General features: G+C 44.6%; 1 protein-coding gene across 1 annotated transcript in view; it reads left to right on the top strand.

The window, feature by feature from the left end:
* CACNA2D3 (calcium voltage-gated channel auxiliary subunit alpha2delta 3) overlaps positions 1–27836 on the top strand; it is an 806837-nt gene that overhangs the window by 150100 nt on the left and 628901 nt on the right. The window contains exon 3 of the mRNA XM_045529969.1: positions 24801–24917. Within this exon, the coding sequence (XP_045385925.1) occupies positions 24801–24917 (117 nt within the window). The remainder of the gene's footprint in view (positions 1–24800; positions 24918–27836) is intronic.

Genomic DNA, 27836 nt, shown 5'->3' with positions numbered 1-27836 from the left:
TGCCAATACCAAATGGTGGTGAGGATGCAGAGCACATGGGACTATCATACATTGCTGTGGGACTGTGAAATGATGTAACGGCTTTGGAAAAGAATTTGGCAGTTTCCTATAAGTTAAGCATGCACCTGCCACATGATGCAGATGTTCCACACCTGGGTATTTACTCAAGAGATATGAAAACTTATGCTGATAAAAATACCTGTAGCTGAGCAGTCATATCAGCTTTATCCATAATAGCCAAAAACTAGGAACAAACACCCAATGTCCTTGAGCAGGTGAGTAGACAAACTGTAGTATATCCATGCAATGGAATACCACTCAGTAATAAAAAAGAACAAGCTAATGGCATATGAAACAACACAAATGAATCTCAAATGCATCATACCAAGTGAAAGAAGACTACAAGGCTTAAGAAGCTACATATGGTTTTTTATCTACATGGCATTCTTGGATAGGCAAATCTGTAGGGGCCGAGAACAGACCTGTGGTTGCCAGAGGTTGGAGCTGGGGAGGGTTTGATTACCAAGGGGCAGCTTGAGGGAATTTTCTGGGGTGATGGGCCTGTTCTGCATCTTGATGGTGGTAGTGGTTACGCACCTCTGTGCATTTATCGAAGCGCATAGAATTGTACACCCAAACGAGTACATGCCTAGAATAAATTTAAATGCCTGCTTGGGGGTGAGGGGAGGCCAAGCAAACATTTCCCCCAAAAAGGAGGTGGAGGAGGAGAAATTTTTATTTTAGAAATGAGATGTTTTAAAGACTTATTTACATTGTGATGAACTGACCCCATAATTGGGAAGCAGTATGAAATGGCAGAATAAGGAAGCTGGGTTTATGAATGTCCTAATAAGGGAAACCCTGTTAGTCACCAGGACTTTGGGAACTGACGAGTAAGAAAAACTAAATCACAGCCTGCCCCACATTGATGATCTTTGCTACACTGTGCTTTGATTTTAGACACCGTCTCTTTGGGGCAGATTTGCACTTAGCCCTGCCCAAGGATTGATGAAAGTGTTTCTGCAGCCTTGCAAAGAAGTCCTGGGTAATAAATGGGTGTGCAACCAGATGTTTCTTGAGAACCGATTCAATTTAGACCCTGTGGGGACGATGAGATGACTGTGTGCTCTTGCCTGGAGCAACTCTCCTGCCCACAGCCCTCTGCCTGCCCCTCTTGGGTGGGGTGTTGCTCATCCTTTGGTTCCATTTGCTGATGCAGCCACATGGGAGGAGCGAGAGCAGTGAGGGAAAAATGCCAGAAGAAACCTTGCCTTTGTGCATGACGGTAGCGGTGTGAGGAGTGCATAGACTTGTTCCCCATGCTTTGCACTAAGTCCTGTCATCCAATCTAAAAAACAACACAAATATGGTGATCCAGGCTTTGGTCATTTTAAACTTTTTCTGTTATCCCAGCTTTCTTTCCCTAAACCAAATCCGGCCGGTGGATAGAGCTGGAGATTGTCTGGGCTGCAGGAACAAGGAAGGCAGCAGGTCACCGTGGAGCATGGAGATCATTAGTGCTTGCCAACTGGCTGCTGGCCTCAGTGGTCTTCTCTTGATTTAGAGAAGTCAGGGGCTTGAAATGTCGGGAGGGAGCCTGTGGCTTTTTCTTCCACTTTGAGTGAGAGCTGCACCAGATCATTGCCTTGCTGCCACTTTTTTTCCTGTTCACCTGCCTATTTTTCCTTGTTATGCATCTGTTCACTCTGCAAGGCTTTTGGAAAGATAAATCCATTTTGTGCCTGGTCGAGTGCTGTTTGCGTCATAAAGGAAAATGAGACACAGAATGAGGCACACCTTAAGAGGAGACTTACAGAGAAGAGGCAATTAGAAAACCCTGTAAGGGTGGGAAGAGTTGGGGGTCCCAAGGGTGCATGGGGGTGGGGGTGCTCTCCTCCAGGCTGGGGGTTCAAGGAGGGCTTTGTGAAGGAAGAGGTAGACCTGACGTGTAGCAGACAGGTAGGTGAAGGGGGCGTGTGCGGCATGGAGAGCTTTCCAGGTGCTGTGAACTCTGTGGGGCTTCCCTCCCCAAGTTCAAGGAATGACTGGGCTCTGACAGGAGGGGGAGTCCAGGGTGGCTGGAGACAAGGATGTGCTGAGTGTGATGCTGGATGAGGGGAAGTTGGCGGGGTTCAGGTGGAGGAGGTACCTGGGCTGTGCCTGCCTTTGTCCAGCCTTGGAAGGGCAGGCAGTTTAGGGTGCACATTCTCGTGGCTGTATGCAGTGAGAACTGGACATGGCAAGGCTGGGGTGACCTTGGGAAGGGGCCTGGGCGTTGGGGTAGAGAGATGGGTTGTGAATTGGACTTGGCAGTCAGCATGGTTAGATGTCAATAAATTTCAGTGAGATCCAGAGGGGAGAACCAACCAGACCATTTCCAGAAGATGTCTTTTGCTCTCTTGCTCTCTCTCCTCTTCCTTTTCTCTCTTCCCAGCCACCCTGACACGTTGGTTTTGTAGGAAGGTGCAGATGGGCTTGTTGCTTTCTCATTTTTTGCCCTTGGCCCCAGTCACATAGACCCAGGTTTGCTGGAGAGGGAATCTTACTAACATAAGATGAATGAGTTTGGCCACAGAGAGTTCTGCATTTCCCAGGATAACATTTGTCTTTATTTTAAATCATCAAAACAGCATTTAAGTGAGAACAGGGATCCATGCACGCTTTTATTCACTGTGTTTTGCAATTGCTCACATTATGCTCTAATAACGGGATGTGTGCGTGATATGATATAGAGGCCACTGGGCTGCAGAGCAGTCATTAGCTTTCCCTCAAAAATAAAAAGAGAGGCTGCCATTTGAATAATGATCCCTGGCTGTTTTCTTTGTACACGGGCCATTTCCTTAATTAGGTTTCAAGCTTCATCTCTCTTGTTTTTAACTAAAAAGCCAACTGAGAGAGAGACAAATTGTATTGTGGGGAAGAAGGAGAGAAATGTGTTCCATTTGTGAAGTGAGGGGCAAGTGAGTAAAGCGGGGGAGTCTTGGACGCCCTGATGTCCAAGGCAAGCACAGCAGAGCGGGGCTGGTGTCTGGGCTGAGCTCAGCATCTCTGGAGGTCAGGGGAACTTTTCTGCACACTCCAGGGAATACCTCCTCCACCTCTCATCTAGAGGTATTGATCCAGGTCTTAGAGTTTGTTTCTAGGGTCACCTTTTTCTTCACTTTACCTTGAAATGACCTTGGCCGCCTATCTGTTAAACACACACACTTAGGAATCGGACAGCCTGGGTTCAAAGCCTGCCCTGTGAGCCAGCTCTGTGACCTTGGGCAGACCATGGCATTGCTCGCCGCCCCGGGTCGTCCTGTGGTAACGTGGAGGTGATGATAGCCGCCACTCCGCAGGGTTGCTGTGAGATTGGATGACTCTGTTTTTATGTGCAGGACTTGGAACACCGCGTGGGACAGGGTGAGTGCTCAGTTACACTCAGAACCACTGCAGCTGCTGTTGCTGTTATTATTATTCGCCCCTGAGGGAGAGTCCTACTGGGGAGTTCAGGACGGATGCAATGTTTTTGTTTCATAAGCCAGCGCATTGTCAGGGAAAGTGAGTCGGCATGTTGGAGCCATAAATTACAGGGAACATTGACAACCTCATTTATTTTCCCACAATGTCATGTTTTCTCACCTGTTGTTTTTAACTTCTGAGCCCCCCAAGATCCTGAAGATGGTTTCATGTTTGGAGTCTGCTGAATATGGTGGAAAATAACTTTGAATTTAGATCTTGGTTCATAACCAGCTCCACTTGCTAAAAACGGGGTGCTTTGTGTTTTAATGTTGCATATTTCCCAAACAAACAAACAGCTGGACAAATGGCAACACCACTAAACAGCTCTTCTGGCCCATCTTGGCGGGGACTGCTCCTCCTCCTCCCCTCTGAGCCATCCCCTCGTCCCCACCCAACTGCCCGGTGCATGGGGGATATGGAGACGGAACCCACACTTTTCTCATTGACTGAAACCATGGTCCCTGGACCCACAGCCTCAGTGTTTTCCCTGGAACTTGTTAGAAATGCCAAATCCCCACCCTCACCCCAGATCTGAATCAGAATCTGCATTTTAGCAACACCCCTCAAGAGATTCATATGCATATTAAGATATGTCAAGGTCTGTGATATCTCACTGACTCCTTGGGAAGATGAACAGATAAACCAGAGAGTAAATACCAGTGAGGTAGATCAAAGTCTCCGCAGGGGTGGAGAGGGCTTCCTACAGCCAGTGCCCTTTGCTCTGGGTGTTGATGGAGGAGTAGGAGTTGGCTGGGACGAGGGAAGAGTGAGGACAAATAGAGAGAAGGAGACATCTAAAAGAAAAAGTCAGATGTGCAAAGCCAATGACAGCAAAATAATCTGACCTCCCTTTACTATTCTCTACTTGGTATTTATGGTTTCCTGGCTCCTCTCCAGCACTCACACAGGGCACGTGCTGGGTTGTGTGAAATAATTTTTGAACAATGCAGAAGTGCTTTGTTTCCAAAACTCTGATATGTGAAATGCAGATGCATAAAACAGACAAATGAGAGGTATTACTGTTTTGCAATGAATTTACTCAACTTTCAGATAAATTCCTTGGGAACAGAAGGAAAGGGTATGGATGGGCTTTGAAATGCTGCATCCGGGTCTGGATCTAGACTGCCATTTGTAAGAAGAAACATGGGCCAGTCTGTAGCCTCTGCAAGTCCGAGTCTTTGTTTTGTGATGTAACTTTTGATACTTCACTGCCTTGTTGGGAAAACTTGGTTGGTTTGTAATGAGAGTCATGAAATTCATACTTCTTGACCTTCAGGTATGTGGTTCCGTATTTTTGAAAATCGGTGCTAGAAAGCCTAACTGCAGCATAACCTGTGGGGAGGAGGGTGCAGGCCACACACCTCAGTCCTGGTCCCGGGCTGTGTACGGTAGTACTGCAGCTTCCCAGGATGGCCCAGCCCCCTCTCCCTCCGCAGCTATCCTCCCTTCTGCTGGCAAGGAGGGTGTTGGCCCTTACGTCAAGGTACCTCTTCAACGGGCATGTCCAGCGCTTTTTAAAAGTTAATTTTCACTTTCAGTTTTTGGTTGATATTCCAATTTTTTCCTTTTGCTTTCCTTTTTTCTGATTAACCTTTTGTAGCCCACCACTGTGCTTAATGAAAGACAAATGGATTAAAGGAAGCGTGGTGATAGCAGGGAAATGGAACAGCTGAAAAAAGCATTCAATTAATGAGAGAGATCACAGAACACAAAATGAATGCAAGAAAAGGCAGATAAATTCCGGGCTCGTTTAGTAAGTACAATTCACCTTGAATTCAGAAAAGGGAACTTTTTCAGTAAAGGATTAGTGACAAGAGTTGAAAAGAGTCCCCCAGGGAAAAAAGGATTAACAAAAGGAGACATTATAGAATGAAATAGAAGTGAATTAACAAATCGATTTTCTGTAAGGGTTAGAAGATGCAAGATTTATTTGGAAGATAAATATTTGGTAATTGAAACCTGTAAGTGTTTTGTTGCTGTTTTTCACCCAGTGAATCCATGCCTGTGCAGTGAAAATCTTATGGTTGGCGAACACAGAATGGTGTAGATCCTACAAACAGGCAGCCCAGTCTCTTTCTCTCTCAGCATTTGTCACTCAGCTGCATTTTTCCCTACTTTGGCACTTCAAGGGATTTTCCCTCTAATCAAAGAGATACTTTTAAAGTTAATGAGATAATTTGGAACCAGAAGCTAAAATCATTTTTTTTAAACATGGGAAGTTATTTCTTTTAGTAAGAGCCTTGTATTATTAGATTTTTGTTCATTTCTCCTTTTACCTTCCTGCACTTCACCTGAATTCCATGAAAGCCTTTCTCTTGGTTACAGAGGGGTGTCCTGGGACTCATCTTATCTGTTGACAGCAGAACATGGCAGCTTACCTGATGGAGGTTTTATAAGAGGTGATGCCTTGTCACCAGGTGATGGACTTGATGAAGGAAGTGCCACCGGCAATCTCTGCCACATGGCCTGCTCTCTGAAACAGCTCTTGCCTGGATCCTGGTATCCGACCCTTTCAGAGAATGTTCGCTTGCGTTGTTTGACTCATTAATTTGCAAATGATTATTGATTTTCTTCGCCTTCAGTAGGCTGTGCTGCTGAACAGAGGGGGTGGGGCTTGTTAGCCCCTGACTTAATTCTGACCCCTCCCACTGTTATTTTCTATTCATGCCTCTTTCTTCGTCTTTCTTTCTGTTAATATGGAAAATGGATATATGATTATGTATTTGTCTTTGGACTATGCTGCCTTCTGGGTGTGATCAATAATGTCATTGTTACCAATTCTTATTTTTGATGGTCCATTGGGTGACTGGGTCTCTTTAAAATAAGTTGTAATTATTAACATCCAGGAATAAGAAAAAGAGAAAAGGGAAAATGTATTTAACAAATATATGTAATACTTTTAATAAGAAATTATTTAATATTATTAATATTAAAGTTGCGAAGGTACTGTGTTTATTAGTTAGGGTTTTCTAAAGAAAATTTGGTCATTCTACCCATTGAAAAAGTCCATAATTTCCTGTATTTGTTCTGGTTTTCCTTGTTCCCTGCCCTACCCCATGAAACACTGCACGCAGACAAGGACACATGGACGAACACACACACTCATACCTGTTCCAGATTTCTTTGGGGAGCGTGGGGGAGAAAGAGAGTAGATGATTCCCTTGGAACTGTATTGCTTTTGTATCAACCAGGTTTTGGAAAAGAGGAATCACAGGACTCAAGCAAACACATGTTTCCCACCTGACTGTTTAAGATTCCTTACGTAGATTTGATGTACATTACAGAATGTACAATTTAAAGGAAAGAAAAAAAAATGCTTCTCTGAAATTGAACTACAAAAGCCTGTACAACAAATATACAGGCAACTTGAAACAGTTCTTATCTCACTTTGTCCCTTTTTTTGATTCCTAGTCTAGGATCTGCAAGTTAGCGCTGGCATCTTAATAGCGCCAAGCTCAGATTTACTGAAAACCCTTAATGTTGTATTCAGTTTTATACCAAAGCTGGATGCTTGAACAATATTCTCTTCTCACTGGTAAAATCTTTCAGTCAAGGCTTCTAGCCTTACAGTTTCTCCACCAGAATAATTCTAGTATCTCTCAGGTGCAGTGAAATTGATGTGCAGCCTCTGGGAATGTTCAGTCTCTATGTGAGAGCTACTGATCGGAGATTTGGAAGTGGCTGGCATAGCTCAGGATTCGCAGTAAAAACATCTTTTGTTTTGGAAAGACCTTTCCACCTTATCTTTCAGGTGTTTAGGAGGGAGGTGTTTTTCAGCTGAATGTGTTTCTCAGAACATTACCGAGTTCCCATGGAAGAATTTGGAAGGGTCCCAAGTACAAAATGGAAAGAACACTTGGTGGACCTTCTTCTAATTCTTGATCTTGAAAGCATCACTGCACCTGAGCATGCTCTCGTCTTCTACTAATAATTGCCTGTGAAAAATTTTAGCTATCCAAAATGAGATTGCCTTTCCCAAAGTCTAATTAGATATGAGGAAACCATGCCCATGTTCCATTGAGCGTCAAGACGTGCTGATCGTGACAGCTGCTGTGTGTGACCTCACCCTCTCCTGTCTGTCCTCTCCTTCTTCATCACTTTCCTCCTCCTCCTCCTCCATCCAGCTGTTCATAGAGGCATCTGCTTGAGGATTGGTCCTGGGACACGTCTTCTCTCCTCCCCTGCTCTTGGGTCCTCCTGTTGCCATCTGCCCTCTGCTGCTGCCGGTGAACTCGTTCGTTTCCGTGACACCTTTCCTCCAGGATCTCTTAGTGTTGGGTGCGGGCAGGTGCCATTCCCTGTGCCCAGCAATGTCTTCCCTTTGGACTTCCCCTCACCTCTCGACTCACCCTTTCGGTCTCTGTGGCAACAGCAATCCCTCAGAGAGGCCTTTTCTCTCCAGCCACTTTGGGTCTCCATTGCTGGAATCACAGCACTCAGTGCCGTTTGTCACGGTGTGTAATGAAATGTGTGTTCTGTGCTTTAGTTGGTTAATGTCTCCCTGGTAGACTCTAAGCTCTGTGTGGATGGAGAGTACACTGTTCTTGCTCTCTGGAGTAGCCCCAGCCCCCAGCACTGAATCTGGCGCTTAGTATTTATCGAGTAAGACAATCAGTGCTTGACTTGATTTTATAGTCTTTCCTTACAATGTCAGGACTTTGTCAGAAGTAATGATTTCCTTCTAATTGTGCTTGATTTTCAGGGCGTGCTGTTTGTTTACTGAGAAAAAATTAATTCAGAAGAGTTCCTTATTCCACTGAATAAGTACATGTGTGAAATCCCTCATGGGGGCCGTCTTTCAAAGCCTAATTTTCAGGGCAGAGTATGTTCCTATCTATGCACTGTGCTGTGAGATGTATTGCTGTGGTCTCTGCCGTTTGGTGGCCCGAAGTTTCAAAGCGTGGTACCCACATCGAGGGTGTTAGCTCTGCGAGGCTCAGTTTTCTCACCTGTCAAGAGTAGTGTCTGTCTCTAGAGATTTCGTGAGAAGGCAATGGTGTGTGAAGGCACTTAGGGAAGCCTGGCTCATAGATGTGCCAAGCTGTTATCAGCTGCTATCATGACTGAGTAGGTGATTGATTTGGTGCACATCTGCCACCAGCCTCATTAGTGACTTCTTGTTCTCTGCTGCAGGAATCGTCTTCTTTTTCCCGCCATTCATTGGTCCTCACCATAGGAACTCATCGGAGGGACGGTTTCTCTAAGAAACCTTGACCTAACAACCTGCTTGTCTCTGGAGGTGCCTTGAATCCTGTGCCCATGCAGCTCGCCTGTTCTCTGACATGCCTGCTCTGTGCCGGCATGGGGCTGCAAGGTGCACGAGGCCAGCCGCGTGGTGGTGTGGTGGGGCTGGCGGCTGCCCCAGAGCAAATGCTGCCCTGGGGTGCAGTGATGGGCGTGGAACGTGCAGTGCAGAGGAGGCAGCACCTGCATGGGGCTGTGCAGCGGCCAGACCAGAGCTGCGGGCTGTGGTCGGAAGATGCAGGCTCCAGGTTTGAAGAGGAACAGAAGCAAACAGGGGAATGTTTGGAGAGGCCAAACAAGGCAGGGATAGGTGTCTAGAGTCCCTGTCACATGAGGGCACATGGGGAAGAACTGGGGATATATTTCTCCTGAAAAAAAGGTGGCGTGGGTGGCAGAGGGTGCCAAGTACTGCTTTCATCACTTTATGCACAGAAACTCATTTGATCTTCATGGCAACCCCATAAGGTAGTTGTAATTATTACCCTCATTGTTCAGTGAGGAGACTGAGGCAGAGGATGTCTGCGATACCTTCTCCAAGGACCCCTGGAGGGAGAGTGGGGGAGTTGGGGTTCCCGTTCAGGCTGTCTGTGCTCCAAGCCCCTGTGCCAGATGACCTCCCCCATCACTCTCTTAAAATATTTCAAGGAAGGACGGGACTTGGTGTCTATAACTAGTTGGTCGGTATCGTTGAGTTCAAAGGGCAGATATTATAGATAGGCAGAGAGAGTGCAAGGAGAGAATGTTCTGTGCTGCCCAGCAGTGGGAGCGATTGCCCTGCGGGGCTGCCACAACCTCCCTGGAAGAGCCCAGAGGCCGCTGGTTTGAGACGCTTTGGACAGAATTTCAGCTTGTGGAAGGACGCTGGGCTTTGGAGCCATCAGGGTTTGTGTTCTTTGCATTCAGTATGGAAAATGATCCCCTAACCCAGGTTTCTCAACTCCGTCCTCTTGACATATTTGGCCAGATAATTGGATGTTGCGGGAGGGTGCCCTGTGCTTTGTGTGTTTAGCCGCATCCCGGACCTATGTCCACTAGATTCAGTAGCGACTCCCTCTCTCTCCCCCAGTTGTGAAACCAAAAATGTCTCCAGACACTGCCAAGTGTCCCTGCAGGACAACACGGTCTGTGGTTGAGAACCGCTGCTCTAAATGTACCTCCCTCTTCCTTGAGAAGCCCATGTGTTGCCATGGCCACGCTCGCCCCCGAGGGCTCAGTGTGTTTGTATGAGGGTTCCGGGCTGTGGGACCCATGACCACCCTCCTTATTTATTTTGGTAGTCTGAAGGATGAACTATTTTGTGCTTAAGCTTCCTGGGGAAATAATTTGAAAGTAGATCATATTGGCATGTAATAGGATGATCTCACGTTGATTGTAAAGAAACAATTACATTTATAATCTTACATTAAGAAGATCTGTAAAGATAGAAACCAAGGAACCATACTGTGGTTTTGGGGGAAAGTAGGATGAAAGATTTGTGTTTTCCTTCTATTTGATTATATCTAGTATCTGATTATTTTCCCTACGGTGAGCACATTTTGCTTTAACAATAAGAAAACAGTCTTGCTTTACCTTCAGATGTTTTGGGAGAGTTATTAGGGGTGGTCAGGGCGTAGGCTCTGGAAGCAGCCTGGCTGGATTTGAGTCCCATCCGTACCTTTCCATTTTTCTCCATCTTAGACTTTACTTTTCCCTTTTTGAAAGCAATATCACATAACGAATTTAGAAACCTGGAAACAGTCATCCAAAATTCTGCCACCATACCCAGCCATGATTGGAATCTTGTTGTAGTCTCTCCTAGCATCTTTTGCTTTGTTTTTACATAGCTTTAATTATAAACATAATGCACTTGTATCATTTGCATCTTTACTTAGCATTATTTCATGAGCAGATTGCTGTGGCAGTACACAGCTGCGTAGACATTGATTAAAATGTTTTTTTGGTTTTTTTTTTTGACACAGTAATGTAGTAGCTGTGGACAAAGGCCAGGCTTGTTCAGCAGGTTGTTTAATTCATGTCTTGAACTTAAACCTGAGTCAGTCACACTCTCCTTTGCACATTATGAGATAAGACGTTTATTATATTTTTATATCAGTGATTACTAAATTTCTTTGAACTTGACACTTTATATATTTTTAATCACATGAATAATACATGAATATATGCTCTTTGTGAAGAATTCTAATAACCCAGTGGTATTTAGGGAAAAAATTCGAGTTCACATTAATTCTACTCTATGACCCTGGCCTGAGATAAAATTGTTTCCAGTTTAGTGTTTACCCTTCCCCAATCCATTTGAGAAATCATCATTTATTGGCAGAACACACAGAGAAACTCATGTGCTATAAACTGCACTTACATAGACAGCAAAACTATCTGGCCAAAAAATTGTTTCAGGGAATGTCCAAATTTTGATGCATATGTTTAATATACAGAAACCTTAAGCCATGTGATAAATATATGCTAATGATCAGACATACACATGACGATGTAGTGACATGGACCAGCAGTCGTCCCAAGGCATTGTGCATCCTGACACTGCACGGGAATTGGCAACAGATGCCCTGTCACTACTCACATCAAGGGACCTTTTCTGGGCTCTCTTGGTGTTCTTGGATAGTGCACAGAAGTGGTTAACCTGTGTCTACAGCCTTCGAGAGAATCCAAGGGACTGTAAGTTTAGATGGGAAAAATATGATGTCTTTGATTTTTACTAATCTCTAACCAACATTATTACCTTCTTAACTTACAAGTGCAGGTGACAAGCCCAGCAGTGCCTGTGACCTTGTCACTAGCAGAGACCACGGATATTTTCCCATCAGGTCATAGTTGATGCAGGTATCTCCGCGACACCGATGATTATGGTGGCTATAAACTCAGACGGATCTTGTCATTTAATGCACTGATGAAGCAACACCTCTATTTCTGCATCACAAATTTATTTTTTAATCATTTTGAAAACTGAGTTTTAATATAAATGGTTTTTTCTTATGTGTTTTCTTTTTCTCATTAAAAAGATCATTCTGAAGAGGGGTCCATGGCTTTCATAAGATACCAGAGCAGCCCATGGCATGCCATCCCCCAAAACTCTAAAAATCCCCTTCCCAAAGGCATATAATAGCATAACAGTAATACTGACAATGTGGATGAATTGATTAATTTCCTAATATTTTCCTAAATACATTTTAGGAGGAAAAAATATTGGTAGCATAGTGATTTTATGTGTGTATTTAAGAGGGAGAGAAACATTAAATTTCCTAATACTCAGAATTCTTCAAATTACCATAGAAAAATGCTTATCTCGAGAGTAATATGTGGACTTCTATTAAGTGCCCTGATTCCTCAACTTCAAAGTTTCATTTCCATGAATACCAACCCCAAATATGTGAGGAATCAAGTGCTTTTGGTTGTACTTGGGGGTCTGTGGGGAAAGGCAGCCTCAGGTTCTGAGCCCCTGCATGGCCAGGGAACCTCCAGTGGTGAGGACGGCCCTGGCTCTGTCCACACTGGCGGGGACCTTGGTGAGCCAGGTGGGCATCTGTCCCTTACTGGCGCCAGCTGGCGATCGTGGCAGTGCCTGATTGGAGGGTTGGTGTGTAGATGCCTGGGAGCGGTCCTCAGGCTGCCTGGCACATCACTGGCTTCTGGGAGACAAGAGCGCATGTTATCCTGTGTCCTGATTTCCTCATACGAAGATAAATGATGAGAAAGACCTTGAGAGACATTTTGTGTCTGGGTCCCAGAGTGTTTAAAGAAATGGACTCAGTGGGATATTTCATATAAAAACACAGAGTTTTGGCTTCTCTTAACAAATAGAAGACAGGGCAACCACAGCGTGGCCCTCTCCCCAACACAAAGATCAAAGAAGCCAAGAAGTGGCTGTCATCTTATGATGGGACAGGAAGAAGCTCTACTGTTTGATGTAGACTCCAGACTGGCTCGATTCCCTTACCTGGTACGACCTGTCTGGCCTTTGGAAGGCTTTGAGTTAGTGGCTTCTGAAACGGATTATTTCTATGCTCCTTTTGTATTCTAACACGGTGATTTTAAAGATATAGAGGGAAAGTCCTGGTGCTGGGCTTGATGAAGTATGTTAGAAAATCACTTGATTCTGAAGTTGGTGACGCTTAAACTTTTAGAGGGTTCAGGTGGTGTTTTTGCATCTCAGCATAGCGGAAGCTCTGCTGTAGTCCCCTCATTTTTGTTACTGTTTGTCATGAATCCAATTGGAGGGTCACCTGCTGCAGACTCACTAGAGGACCTGCGGGCTTCTATGGGCAAATGTGAGGGAAGGAGATGTGTCCATGAAGGATGCTGATAGGATGGGTCATTTGTCTTGGCCTCAGATGTCATCAGTGGGGATTCTATATCAGAACCTCCCCACCTTTTTACTGAGGAAGCTTTCCAACGCGAGAGAGAAGACTCAATCGTCATCTCTTTCTTTCTACAGGAGAGAGGGCAGATTGATAACAACTTGCCAAGCATTATCTCACTGTAGTTCTCTATTTCCCAGTGAAAAGCTAAGGTCTGGCTCTGTCATAAATTGGTATCTCTGTGTGCAGTTTGGAGTTGATAGAGTTAAAGGTTCATTCAGATGCAGGTTCCTAACACTCATTCTGGCTTTTGGCTCTGTAACTACAGAAACCACTTCAGCAGCTGCAAATAGTATTAGCTCTAAGCTTGTTAGGGATCTTGCAGACTCATTCATTGATTGCCTTCGATTTCCAGGACATCTTGGATATAGAATTAAAAAGACTTTAGTTAAGCCAATTAACTTTTGTGGCGCCTGGGCAGCTAACATTGTGTGCTAGAGAAGGTCATTGATGTTATTCAAATAGCAGTTTTATTTGAGCTGGGATTAAGGAAATCGGACAAAAGGTCTAAGAATTGTTTATAATGTGTTCCTTTCTGTGTTGCAATATCTTGGCCTTTACCATCTGAGTCTGACCATAATTACACATACAAATGAGTGGGTCATGTTGTCCTTTCTGTAGATTGTGACTTGATTGCACCAGCTCTCAAGTATCCATCTTGCAAATTGTTCCCAGTTGAGTTTTAATCTGAGGTTTTCTCTAGCTACAGTTTATCAAGCTTTTTAAAAAGTATGGCAATTAAGAGCATGGACTCCGGAGCCAGGCTGCCTGGGTTCAAATCCTGGCTGTCACGATGATTTAAGCTCCCATGGTAGTGACTTAGAGCCTGGATTGCCCCCCACAACCCTCCATGGGTTCCATTCCTCAGGCCCACTTACGTTGGGTTGGGCTGTAAGGCTAGTTATTGCCAGTGGACTGTGAGCTGATAAATGTCACTTCCAGGCTAAGGGATTCAAGAAGCAGGTACGCCTTCTCCACTCCCTCTTCCCCCGTCTGCTGGCTGAATGCAGAAGACACCAAGGCCTGAGGGGAGAGCAGAGCCACAGAATGGGAGGATCCTGGGTCCCTGAATCACTATGTAGAAGGCTCTCCGATGACAAGGAACTCCCTCTTAGGAGGGTTATGTGAACAAGAAATAAACTTTTATTGTGTTAAGGTTTTTATTATAATGGCAAGTGTCCTCTTAACTAATAAGCCCCTTGCTAGTGGTGTGACCTTGGGTAAGTTACTTGATCTCTCTGTGCCTCAGTTTCCTAGCCTGTAAAATGGAGGAAGTAGTATCTATCTGTCCTGAAGGAAGGGCTCAGGAAATTGCTGGCTTGGCTACTATTAATAATGAATGGTTATTGTGGTCATTCCTTCTGATCCTCTGGGAGCAGGAAAGATGAATTATTCTCACTTGGGAACATGAGAAGAATGTGTTTCAAAAAAGTAGGCTGCAGAAAGCAATCCTTCATCAAGTAGTGCAGGCTTTGTATGGTAGCATTTTATTATTTGCATTTTGGCTGTAGTTAAGTTTGTTGGTATACATAAAAGACCACTCATAAATGCACACAATGAGATTTTTCTTCTCTAACACACGTGGACCTGTAATGTGGGGTTGGGAGGATGTACGCACAGCCTAAATATTCTTGTTTCAGAGCCTCAGATCCCCATGCAGTAATCCAGAGAATACTCAGGAATTGGAGGTTTTTTGTAAGTACTGAGACTGTTTGATTGTGTTCTGTGGACAGATGAATTCCCCAGTTTTAAAGCAGTGTGCGATGCCACCCTACTCGGGCAGGGGTGGTTGTGTCAACAGCTGGCTTAGTGGCTTAGCGCTGACTTCATTTCCCTCGTATACAGCAGGAATATCATGCAGCATTCACACTCGGTTTTATCACCACACAGCTAAAATTTATCAGAGGCATTTGTCCAGTTGACTGTGTTGAACAGTAAAAGCTTATGAGACTTATCAAGATTTTTAAAAAAGAGTATAGACAGTAAAACAGGGAGAGGAGAGATAGCCATCTTTTAATTCTGGACCTGAGAATCTGGGAGTAGCAGAACTCTGTCAGAGACCACCCACTGCAGAGCCGGCTGTGCCTGCGGCAGCCTCCCTGGAACTCTGATTTAGTGGGGCACTCTGAACAGCTAGCTGGGAGCAGGGCTCCGGGGACCCGGGGGACCCTGACCATTTTGTGACAGTGCTCTCTGGAGGTGGGTGCCAGAAGGCACCTTGAGAAGTCATTTAGACCACACCACTCCTTTCCCTTAGCCGGAAGTTCTTAAAAGCATGCTGAGGAAACTGCAGCCTTCAGTGCTGGTTCACGGCCATGCTTCTTACCCCACAGAGAGGCACTGCTCACAGGCCATATTCTAATTCCTCAAGCGGGCTGCCCTTGCCACGGCCCTGCAGAAGTGGGAGCTGAGCTGCTCCCTGCCTCCTCTCTGCCTCCTCTTTGGGTTGCAGTTCAGTGCCCTGTCCTCCTCTCTCTCCTCATTCCTAAACAGGGTCTCTTGTTTTGATGCCAACTATCTCTTATTCTCGTACTAGCTATGACAGAAAAATTGCATTCTTCGAGGATTGTCCTCAAATGTAACTAGATCTGGAAGGGCACAATATTCACAACGGATGTTTTTGACCTCGGAGACACTTGATTGGAATACCTTTGTGAAACAGAATTATTCATGCAATATGCCACTATCCATTTTCAAGGAGAAAAATATTCTTCTGTGACCGAGAGTTCCATGAAGTCAGTTAGTTTTGTTGTTATGGTTAAGAAGTGTTCCTAACGTCCGCTTAAAGGAGTTGGAAATACATTTACTTGGAAACACATAATTGCTTTGGAGTGTTGTGTTTTGAAGTGACACTTTTGCATGCAATAACTGAGTTGAGAGGAATACTACGTACATTTATGTCATCGTAAGAAAATGACACTGCCTATAAGGAGAGACCCAAAAATCATAAAGGATCAGTTTTTATTGCAACATCTTAGTAACATATCTAAAACTGGCATCCCCCCACATACAAATATAGACTTCTAGCAACCAATTTTTGCTAGAGAAGAGATCCATCGCCGAAGAGTTCCTGTTGAAGACCCTTGGAGTCTTGATGTTACTGCCGAGAGTGACATTGGGGCCGTTGGTTTGCTAGGTTGTGAAGGGTGGCCGAGAGTTTCTTCTTGTTGTTGAGGCAAGAAAATGACCTTTTTCAGAGGTTTTAGAACAGTTGCTGAGATTTATTACTTCCTTTGCCATTGCTGTCACCAATGTTTGAGTCCTTTACTCAGTGTTCAGCATTCTGCTGGGTACTTTACACACTTCACCTCATTTGATCGTCCCAAGAACGATATGAGGTCTGGTATCCTCTTCACCATGAAGGGAAGGAGGCTGGTGAGGGCCAGTCAACTTGTCACATAGCTGGTACATGGTGATGCGAGAAATGGAACGTGCTACATCTGGCTGGGGAGTCCCTGGTCCTAGACCATACCACATTGCCTAGCAAGTGCACATCAGTGGTCCTCCTGTGATTTGAACCTTGGCCAGTAATTCTAAGCCAAGCAAGATGCTGCACCAGGCTCCAAATCAGTAGCACAGCAGCCAACTGGATGCAGATTATCTCCCACCCAGCCCATCCTGGTCAGCTGCCTTCACCAGGAATAAGGCAGAGAAGACAGAGCACTCTGTCCCCACTGGAGAGACATGAGGAAAGCTTACAGCTTACGGGCAACCTAGAGAGACTGTCTCCTCCCTTTCTTCTCTCCTCACCCACCTCCCCTTGCTCCCTGTTTCCATCAAGTCTTGTCACAGACGTCCTGCCTCTGCTTACCACAGCCACGTCATAATGGCTCATGACCGTCTCATTACATTAATAGGGTCCTTTGCAGACTCCATCTCCCAGGAGGCAGGGAATGATATACGCTGCACAGCCATCCCCTTTTCTCAGAGCTTTGGCTGATCTGTCCCTTTACAACCCTCTCCGTGACCCTCTTTCTCCCCGGTGACTGTGATGACCAGTCCTTCCTGTGCCTGGCCGGAGCACCCTGGCACATCTGGCGGAGGTGACCTACCTGCTCTGCGGATGGGTGTCTTGGAGAAAGGCACGCTCAGGCCAGCTGTGTATGATATGAGGGTTCAGGTTTACATAGAAATGATCCATGCAGCTCTGTTCCAACTTATTTTTAAATAAAATGAACCAAAAATAAGCCTCCTTATACCCCAAGGGAACCACATGTATTTGCCAACACATCCCCCCGCCACCCTGCAGCCTGGCACATGGTAGACGATTTGTAAATATTTATTGAATGGAGGAAAATAGCAGCAATTTCAGTTTAAGTTCCTTTTTTGTGTTGGCATAATCCCTACTTAAATGATTGGTTTAATGAATTTATCTCTTGCACTGTGGCTATTTTAGAGCTTGAAGGAATGAGACTAAGACAAAAAATTGATCCTTAGGAAGGGAATGTGAGATGCCTTCCATTCTTACATAACAAAGCACCTCAAAGGGTTCTGGGCTTTGACTGCCTCTAGGTTGCCTTCCCAGTGTCAGGGTTTATCTGGGCTCTGGGTGAGGGGAATTCAAGGGAAGTGCCAGCAGCATGGGAGCGGGGTGGAGAAGTGGGCCGGCTGCTCTCAAGGCGTGGGCTGGGAGGCAAATGCTGCAGATTCTCACTTGGGGAGGGGCAGGTCCTTGCTGTGCCATCTTCTCCTCGGACCTTCTGTCTATCCTCATGTGATGATTTAATCATGCCAACCCTAGGGATGTAATTTTAGTTTTTGATGAGGAAACGTAGCCAAGAGACCATGTTAAAACACACCCGCTCTTTGGCTAATGGTACTTTCTGCATCTATCCTCTGCAGAGGACATTTTTTTTTTTTGTCTTGGTGCCAAGCGCACCCAGAGCCCCCTCTTCCATGTTTGGCTTTTGTCCCAGTTCATCGTGACTGGCCAGAAGTCTCCTGACTTGAGCTCCCTCTCTGGGGGCTGTTCTAGGTGACTCACTTCTAGATACGCAGTTATCACGTAGGAAAAAAAAAAATGACCCAAATGTATGAACAGCATTAAGTGTTCTGACAGTGAAGTAGTGCTTTCCTCTTCCTGGTGTTTGTGTGAAATGATCTGGCAAAATAGATGCTGCAGAAATAATGCATTTCTGTGTCTCCCTTCTCAAATGATGAATGTTCCTGGCTCATCACAGGATTTCTTGCCAAATGCTGATTCTGCTAACAGAAGGAAAGGAAGCTTCAGAGGTTCTTTTGTGACAGAGGGAATACAAAGTTTCTCAGGCTTGCCTTCCTTCTGTGTCACGAAAGCTAAGAGGTGCTCTTGCGAAGGGCTGTGTTCTGCCCAGACCCTCGTCTTGGCTAAAGCCACACATAAGCTGCCTTGCTCAGGCACCTGGGGCCACTGCCCCAGGCCAGGGGGAGGCACAGTGAAGAGCAGCAATGTCATCAACCTGCTGGAGTTGGTTACATTAAGAGCTTCAGTTCAGGAAGGCAAGAGCATGACAACACAACACTTACTAGAATCCTCTGTAGTAGAAATGCCAGAGCACTAGGATTTGGGGGGGCCTGTTATGTGCAGGCAGCATGCCGGGGGCATTCACAGATGTCCTCCCAGTAAGACTGCAGAACAGCCCTGGAGGAAGGTCATCATTGTCCCTCAGTGTTCTGCATGAGGACAGTGAGGCCCAGGAGGGTAAAGGACTTCCGTAAAGTGACATGGCCAGCCGGCCCAAACCATCAGACCACTTGATGTCTCTGGGGGAGCCCCACCTCTCATTCCTCTGCCTCTTCTGTCCCCGCCTCATAGTTCTCTCCCATGTTCTGACAACTCCAGCCTCTGAACTCCTTATCCTCATCCAGTTCTGCCTGCCCCCTCCTCCATTCTGCACACTGAGGCTGTTCAAAAGCACACACCCAGTCACTGATCCCTCCTACCCTTAAACCATTCACTGGCTGCAGCTGTCGCCCGTCTCTACACCCCTGCCACCTCTCCAAATCGGGATGAGGCCCAGACTGCCAGTGCTAGCACACCACCCTCGATGACCTGGCCTGAGCTCCCCTCATGGCCCCATCCCTCACCCCTGTCACCCACCTTGGTCATTCATGCTCCAGCAGGCAGTTCCCTGAGCCTGGCAACCTCTTGTCTCTGAAACTTGCTACTTGCTGCTCCCTCTGCCTGGCACCCTCAGCCCCTTTTGCATCTCCCACCTTCCTGGCCTAGACATCCTTAAGGGGTCCGGCATGGTGAGAGTCACTGCCTTGACTGCCCCCACCTAGGTACTTACCATCTTCTTTGCCTGTTTACTCATCAGAACATCCTGACCGTTAGACTGCACGCTATCTTAAACTCTGCTTTACTCGTCATTATGTGTCTCTGGTATGCCAGGTGTCTAGCACCCTGCCTGGCACACCAGAGACACCAAGTATAGTTTGCAGAACAAATAAATGGAGTGCTAGAGACAGTATTCAAAGCTAGACTGGCTCAAATCTTAAACCTGGTGGCTCAGCCATCTCCTCCATGTGTGTTTGCCTCTCTGCCTTTCTTTTTTGTGTTTACAGGGATCTGCTAATACTTTCCCAACTCCTTTTCACAGTTGAAGGATGACTGCTTTTACATGAAACCAAAGTAATTTATAGTGTGGTCCTTGAAGCTACAGAAAATAAAAAGCCCCGTTGCCAGCCCCGTTGCCTGCACCGCTGCATGGGGAGGCAAACCCCGGGAGGAGGAGGAGCTTGAGGCATTTTTCCTCCTGGTCTTTCTCTGTACTTTGGAGAATAAAAGCCAATTTGTAGCCCACATATGGCCACGGGGTAATTTCTAATTGAGCTTCCAGGGCTGCCTTCTGAGAGGGTTTGCTCTTCTCTCTCCAGGTATTTTTACTGTCGAGAGCTGTGTCTGCTCCAGAATCAACTTCTGAGATGTCACATGTGCCCTGGCTGCCCGGGGCAGCCTTGTGAACAGCTGTAGCCCTTGTTTGCTGACAATGTCTCTGGTTTTGGGTTTTTGGTATTGGACACTCTTGCCAAGTCCACTGCTGGCTACGACATCAACGAAACAGGTGTTTTTGTGGCCATGAAATCGGCCCTCTGAAACAAGTTTGCAAATATTTAGACCGTCAGTCTTCTATCCCTGTACCTCTTAATCCCTGCCTCCCCCCGTTCAAAAGACCAAGTACTTAGAAGTCAGACCTCGCTAGGCTTAAAACCCTCTTTCTAATTGTTTGGCATCTGGCCTTCAGCACCTGACTGACTCTCTCTGTGCCTCAGAACTCCATCCACGTGGGGGTGGAGATAATACCTCTCAGTGTGGCTGTGAGGATTAGACAAATTACCATGTGAAAAGCTACCAGCACCTGCTGGACCTGTGATATAGGTAGGACTCATTTTCGTGATTCCCTTAGACTCTGCCAGTGCAGACCTGTCACTAAGCCACACAGATTCTAACTGGGACCACATTCCCCTAAAGGAATTAAGTGTCCAAATTCTATTCTAAATATAACTACTACTTGATATTTTCTAATTTCCAAAATAGCATGTTTGTTGTAAAAATCAGAAAATACAAGTAAGCTGTATTTTTTTGAAGAAAGAAAAAAATCATTTGTAGTTGCACAACTGGCTATGCACATTTGGCATATGTCCTACTAGTAGGGTGTGTGCCTGCCTGCATGTGTGTGTATATATATTTTTTTTATTTTTTATTTTTTTGAGACAGAGTCTCGCTCTGTTGCCTGGGTTAGAGTGCTGTGGCATCAGCCTAGCTCACAGCAACCTCAAACTCCTGGGCTCAAGCTATCCTTCTGCCTCAGCCTCCCGAGTAGTAGCTGGAACTACAGGCATGTGCCACCATGCCCGGCTAATTTTTCTCTCTATATATATTTTTAGCTGTCCATATAATTTCTATCTATTTTTAGTAGAGACGGGGTCTCCCTCTTGCTCAGGCTGGTCTCAAACTCCTGACCTCAAGCGATCCTCCCACCTCGGCCTCCCAGAGTGCTAGGAGTACAGGCGTGAGCCACCGCGCCCTGCCCATGTGTGTGTATAGATTAGTGATTTAAAACAATAAGTAATCAGGTACTGTCTAATATATTATAATATACTATATGTGTATTTCCTACATTCTTTGACACAGTGTGAGGTGGTTATATGGAATTCTGTTGCACTGGTGTAACTCGCTTTATTCCATTGCTGGAGGTCAAATTGCCTGGTTTCCTGCTGTATAGATTCCTTTTTAATGGTTTTGATACATATCACCTTTCTAAGCTGGTAAGGGCTTTCAATTGATTAATGACTATCATTGGGTTACTCTCTCTGTTCTTCAAAATCTTTTGATTCCAGCAATGTTTCCTGAAAAGAGTAAGGCATTACATTATTCTGACCTGGTTCGAGCAGGCGTTAACATATCTTGAAAAGAAAGAGTATTTTTTTGCTCATGGGGTAACTTCCACAGGGTGGTAAGAAAGTAGCATATATTTGGCCCATTTGCAAAGAAGACATGTTGGCACGCAGCCTGAAGGGGGAGGACTCAGGCTAGAAGAGGAATAGAACCAGTGAACTGCATAGTTTGTCTCTGATCTTGAATCCTCAGCTTGGCAAAGAGCTTTGTGTTGAGATTGGTTAGTGATGTTGCAGGCACAAGTAGCCCCCGAGACCGACAACCCTCCGCAAAGTCAGTGGCTCCTTTCCACAGAGCAGACTCAGAAGAAGAGAGGTTGCAGGAAGATCTCAGTGAAAACTTGGTGGAAAGTCAGAGTTAAATAAATTGATTCCCTTCTAGATGTCTGTTGAGAGAGAAACACATGCAAGTAACAGATATGGCCAGAATATTGGGGACTGATTTAAAAACCAAAAGATTTAGGTAAAGGTTAATTGTGAATCCATTTTATTTTTCTTCATCTTAACCCTCTAGGTCACCTTAAGTTACAGATATTGGGCTGATAATAGTTTCATTTTGTTTTATTTGCTTCTTGAACTTTGTATTTTTGACAGTGAATCAGCCTTGGGTATAAGCTGGGCCCTGCTATTGGCTTTTGGAGCACGTCTAGCAGACGGCAGAGAGCCCTTGGAATTTTTGGCTCCAAAGATCCTGGCTTGCATTTGAACTTAGGGAACGTTTCCAGTGACTGTCACTGGAGTTTTATTCAGACACCAGAGGATACTGTTCGCCAGAGCTGGGGTTGGGCTGGCCAGGGTCCCACATCGCAGGCCAATCAAATCAAACTCCTAAGGAGTCACTCTTTGTCTTAGTTCGTTTTGTGTTGCTATAACAGAGTACCACAGACTGGGTAATTTATAAGAAAAGAAATTTATTTTTCACAGTTCTGGAGGCTGCTGGAAGGGCAAGAGCGTGCGAGAGGGCCAGAGAGCAAGAGGGGGCCAAACTTGTTTTTTCACAAACCCACTCTCCAGATAACCGACCTACTCCTGAGATAATGACAGTAATCCGTTCATGAGGGCAGAGACCTCCTAACCTAGTCACCCCTTATTAGGCCCCATCTCCCAGCACTGTTGCATTGGGGATTAAGTTTCCAACATATGAACTTTGAGGGACACATTCAAACCCTAACACCCCTATGGAGCCAGAGGGCAATGCAGCTGCATTCTTACCTGCATCTTCCTGGCAAAATCACAATTGTTCTGTCCTGTGTCTGCTATGAGCTGCAGTGGTGACCACAAGGACTTGTCGTCCTCACCTCCTGGGTCACACAATCTATGATGCCAGGAGAGATGAGCACGGAGTGCTTTGGGTGCTCAGATGGAGAGTGCAGGCTCCTTGTCTTGGGGAACCAGGACAGCCTTGGAGGGGAGGAGGGAAAGCCTAGAAGAAGGAATAATGGTTTTCTAGGTGAGGTGCAAGAGAGAGGCACTCAGAGCAAACTCATAAGATTTTTATGGTTGTTTTTTGGGGCATAGAGAGAAGCACGAAAGTACAACTCATGGTCTATTATAGGACCGTGCAGAGCAGTCCAGAACATCTAATAAATAATGTAGCAGATATCTGTCTTGGTCCAGACTCAGCGGGTCTAGAGAGAGCATTTTTGTTTATTTCTTTGGGATCAACTTAATTCTGAGAAACTCCAAGCCGTTGGGTCTGATGTTCAGGTCTGAGGCCCCGGTGCCCAGTCTGAGAATCTCTTCCCGTAGTCCCACTCTGCCGGGGTCTGGTGGTGGGTGCTGGAAACTCCATGTCTGGGGTCCTACCTGCTTGTATGGGTGAGAGGGGGAGCTTGCTCCTGCAACCTTCCAGAGACCTCACCTCTGTGCTCTAGGGATTTTGTTTTAGTTTTAGGGGCCTGAGGAATTGTCTCTTTACATTCATTCCTTTCCTTAGAGCCCCTCCCTCTGTCCTTAAACCCTAATCTCCTTTTAGCATACCCAGTATTATTAGCTCACAGGACTTGGGAATTTGAGCAAGGAACGGAAGGGTTTTGTGTGACACACACACTCACATACCCCTTCTTCCTAGAGGGACTGAAAAACTGAGCCTCCTCCCAGTTTCCATTGTTGAAAGTATAAGATGGGGGAATGAATGGAGGGAAAATACAAATTTGTATCTCAAAAGTTATCCTGCCATTAAAAATGCTTTCTGGTTTCCACTTCAGAAATGACTCTCAAGGGCCATAGAGCCAAGAAGAGATGTGGCACCTTGTTTTTCCTGAGTAAGAGCTTGGGGTGAGGGGTTAGAAACTGATGCAGAGTTTCCCCACAATAAGAGCAAATACACAGACCTGGAATTTTTAGTTCCGCAGCCTTTTCCTAACTACATAAATGTAATGGATTCATTTTGACATGAAACGTATTTTGAACTCCATTTGGAAGGTTCCTATTAATAAACAATATTTCTTTCTGATAGAAACAAAATTAAATCTTTAGTTAAATCAACTTTTGGTCTCAGGACACTTTACGCTCTTACAGAATATCTAGGAACCCCTAAGGGCTTCTTTTTATGTGGTTGGTTGTATCTATTGATATTTGCCATAGTAGAAATTAAAACCAAGAAATTTAAAAAGTAATTAATTCAAAAGATAAAAAACTCGTTACACATTAACACAAATAACATATTTTATGAAAAATAACTGTACTTCCCAGAATTAAAAAAAATTAGAGGAGTGGCTTTTTTTTTTTCATTTTGTAAATCTCTTTAGTGTTTGACTTAAGGGAAGACGGTTGGATTCTAACATTTGCTTCTGTGTTCAGTCTCTTGTGATTTGTTGACATCTGTAGAGAAAATCTGTTTTCACATAGATATGCTGTTGGAAAAAGGAAGACTTCATGGACCCCTGAAAGGGTCTCAGGGACCCCTTGAAGTTTTGGGGCCACTTTGAGAACTGGTAGATTACCAAAGTATATGATGGATTTTAAATGAAAAATTGTCTTTAATTGAGAATTTGAGTATACTGTGGGTCAGATCAGCCCCTTATGAACAGACAGATGATACAGGGTTTAATTGGGTTAAGATTTATTCCTTTCCTGAGTGCTAGTTAAATTTCCAAAAACAGCCAGAGTCAGTTTTCACATTTCTCCCTACTTGGTTTAATAATTTTGAAATACAGTCCAGTAGCCACAAATGCAGCAGAAGTGGTCATATTACAATTTTAATTGTATCTATTCCTTGTAGGTAGATGTGCTGTGAAATCACAGGTTGGTGTTTTACGGTATCATATGCCTTTAATGAACATTGCCTTATGTTCTTAACAGAAATACAAAGAATATGAAAAAGATGTTGCCATAGAAGAAATCGACGGCCTCCAACTGGTGAAAAAGCTGGCAAAGAACATGGAAGAGATGTTCCACAAGAAGTCTGAGGCAGTGCGGGTAAGCGCCTCTGGTTTCTGCTCCATGTCACCCACAGACACAAAGGCAGTGCTGGGAATGGCATTGATGAACCCAGCTCTCAAAGATACACGTTGACTCACTCAGCTATCACATAAACACTGTTATTTCTTTAGTCCGTTTAACCAGGAAAAGTAGTCACTAGGGGCATGAATTGCCCTTTTCGTAGGGGGTTCTGATACAGGAAAGTGGACCCCAAAACTGGGGTCCGGTTGAAGGCCCAATGCGTTCTTGGCTTTGCATGAGAAAGAATTCAAGCACGAGCTGGCAGAGTAAGGAAAAAGCAAGTTTTATTGAAATCGAAAGAGGGAAAAAAAGAGAAAAGTGGCTACCCCATAGACAGGGCAGTGGCTGTTTCTCAGATCAGTAGAGAGTAGCACCTTGTGAGTTTCCAGGGTCTTACTTTATACCTTCTATTTAATTTCACGTTAAGCAGAGGGAGGATTATTTCTAAGATTTCTGGGAAAGGGGTGAGGAGTTCCTGGAACTGAGGGTCCCTCCGTTTTCTGAACCATATAGGGGTAACTTCTGGGATTGACGTGGCATTTGTAAACTGTCATGGAGCTGGTGGAGTTTCTTTTAGTATGTTAATACATAGTAGGGTATAATGAGCAGTGAGGGTAACCTGAGGTCTTATTTTTCATGGCCATCTGGGTTCTAGCTGGTTTTGTCCCGTTTCTCCATCTCTTGTTTTATCAGAGACCTTGGTTCAGGGCTTACGACTCTATGTTGAGCAAGGCCTGCTGATTCCCTATCTCAGTTCTGGTGCCAGTTTTCTTCTTATAATTTTATGCCTTCAGCAAAGGTGCCACTAATTGTACAGCCATGGAGCGTGAGCCTGCAACTGTGTGATGCATTCCCTAATTGCCAAAAATCATTCACAAATCTGTTGTGGTTCAACTAGGCAACTATAAAAAATTTAAGCAGTGCTTGCCAAAATGTGGAATTGGAAATCTCAATGGGGTAAACAGTGTCTAGATGAAGTTGGAAGTTCTCCTTACCTTTACTGGAACATTACTGTAATTATAATGTTTGCTTTGACTAGTAAGAGCTCCCTGAAATTTCATAATATCAGCTGGACAGAGGGAACTACAGTGCACATGTGTATCATTTTGGATTTCTTAGATGGCTTCCAACTGTTTCTTGTTGCCAACTAAACAGGGCATCTTATGTTATTTAGTACATGTGAATGTTGCAGTATCCTACATTAATGCCATACTGACATAGGATTATGAGAAGGAATTGCAGTCTAAAGAGTCCTTTATTTCTAATGTATAGTTTGCTTACCTTTCAATTTTAATAATTATCTCTAGAATCACTTTGTTATAAAAGACCACTTCCTACTTTACTTTCTTTCACACTTAATTGGCAAAAACAAACTTTCCCAAGTTATATCTGACTTGGATCTGATAACCCCACACCTTTGCTTGTCTCCAAAACATTTTGTACTGTTTTGATTTAGGAAGGAAGGGATCATAGCTTAATAGGTAAGAGCATGAGTTTGACCTGGGCATAGTGCCTGTCTTTATCGCTTACTAAGCTTTGGCCTTTGGCAAAACAATGTTTATAAGCCTCAATTTCCTCACCTGTAAAATGGGAAAAATTCACACTGGGAGTGTGAAGATCAAAGTTATGATATTTAGTCACTTGGCATAGACCGTGGCACATAAACAGTGCTCAGTGAATCGTAGCTGCTGCTAATGCTGTGATTATTGATTATTGTTATTTTTTTTTAGATGAGGTCTTGTTACATCACCCAGGCTGGTCTCAAACTCCTGGGCTCGAGTGATTCTCCCACCCCGGCCTCCCAAGTAGCTGTCATGAGCCACTGCTCCCCACGATTATTGATGTTAGTAAGATGAGACTTCTTGGTGGAAGCTCTGACATACCTTAGAAGAAAAACACCACTTTCATCTGCCACAAAAATAGTACACTAACAGCCAGCCCTGGAAGCTGCATGGTGGCCTCTGGGTATGTCTTTAAGCCACTATCTTGGAGCAAGTACTCTTCCCAACAGACATAATAGTCTGATGGCCATTCATATCTAACAAGCAGACTCAGAAATAAAAATTTTAAAAAACCCCACTGCAGTTACTATTTTATGTTTATCAAGTGAATACTTTTTTGGTGGAATTTTTAGAATATATTGAAAAATATCAAGCATAGAAAAAAAATTCTAAAAATCTCACCACCTGGCAGGAATCTATGGCTTATGTTCCTGTTTTTCTTTCCTTCCAGTCTTTTTTCTTTGCATTTTATATGTGTAGATGTGTGTTTCTTTTTTCAAATTTGCAATAGTATTGCCTATTTTTTATATCCAACTTCTTTTCACTTCTTTCTGCCATTCTAGTATGAGCATTTTCTTAATGTCACTGTATTTTGTGATTTTCTTAAATGGCTGCATAACATTCCAGTCTATGAGTGTGTCCTACTTGATTCAATTGTTCCTATATATTTGGATGTTTAAGTTGTTTGCAAGTTTTGGTACAAATAATGCTGCAGTGAGTCTTCTTATATACTTACAGTGGATCAGCCAACTGAGCACATACTACATGTCGGCGGCTCCTTTAAGGATTTTACATGTATTCACTTATCCTTGTAACTGCCCCATGGCACAGGTTGCTCTCACCCCCATTTTACAAAAGAGGAGACTGAAAGGCAGAAGTTGAGTAGCATCTCCAAGGTCATATGGGGAGTGAGAGGTGGGCTGCAGACATGTGGACCCCAGAGTCCACATTCTTCACTGCCTCCAGCCCTGAGCACCCTGGAGTGTATGTTGATTTCCTTAACATGAATTCCTGAACACAGCAGGGAGCTCAGAGGCTCTGAACCAATTTTTAAGGTTCTTTATGCATATGAAAACATTTCCATCCAGATGGGGTTGTGCCAATTCACAGCCCC

This window comes from Lemur catta, chromosome 18 (genome assembly GCF_020740605.2).
Source record: "Lemur catta isolate mLemCat1 chromosome 18, mLemCat1.pri, whole genome shotgun sequence".
NCBI classification, from domain to species: Eukaryota; Metazoa; Chordata; class Mammalia; order Primates; family Lemuridae; genus Lemur; species Lemur catta.
The sequence above is the reverse complement of the archived record's forward strand: the minus strand, read 5'-3'. Positions and strand labels throughout refer to the sequence as shown.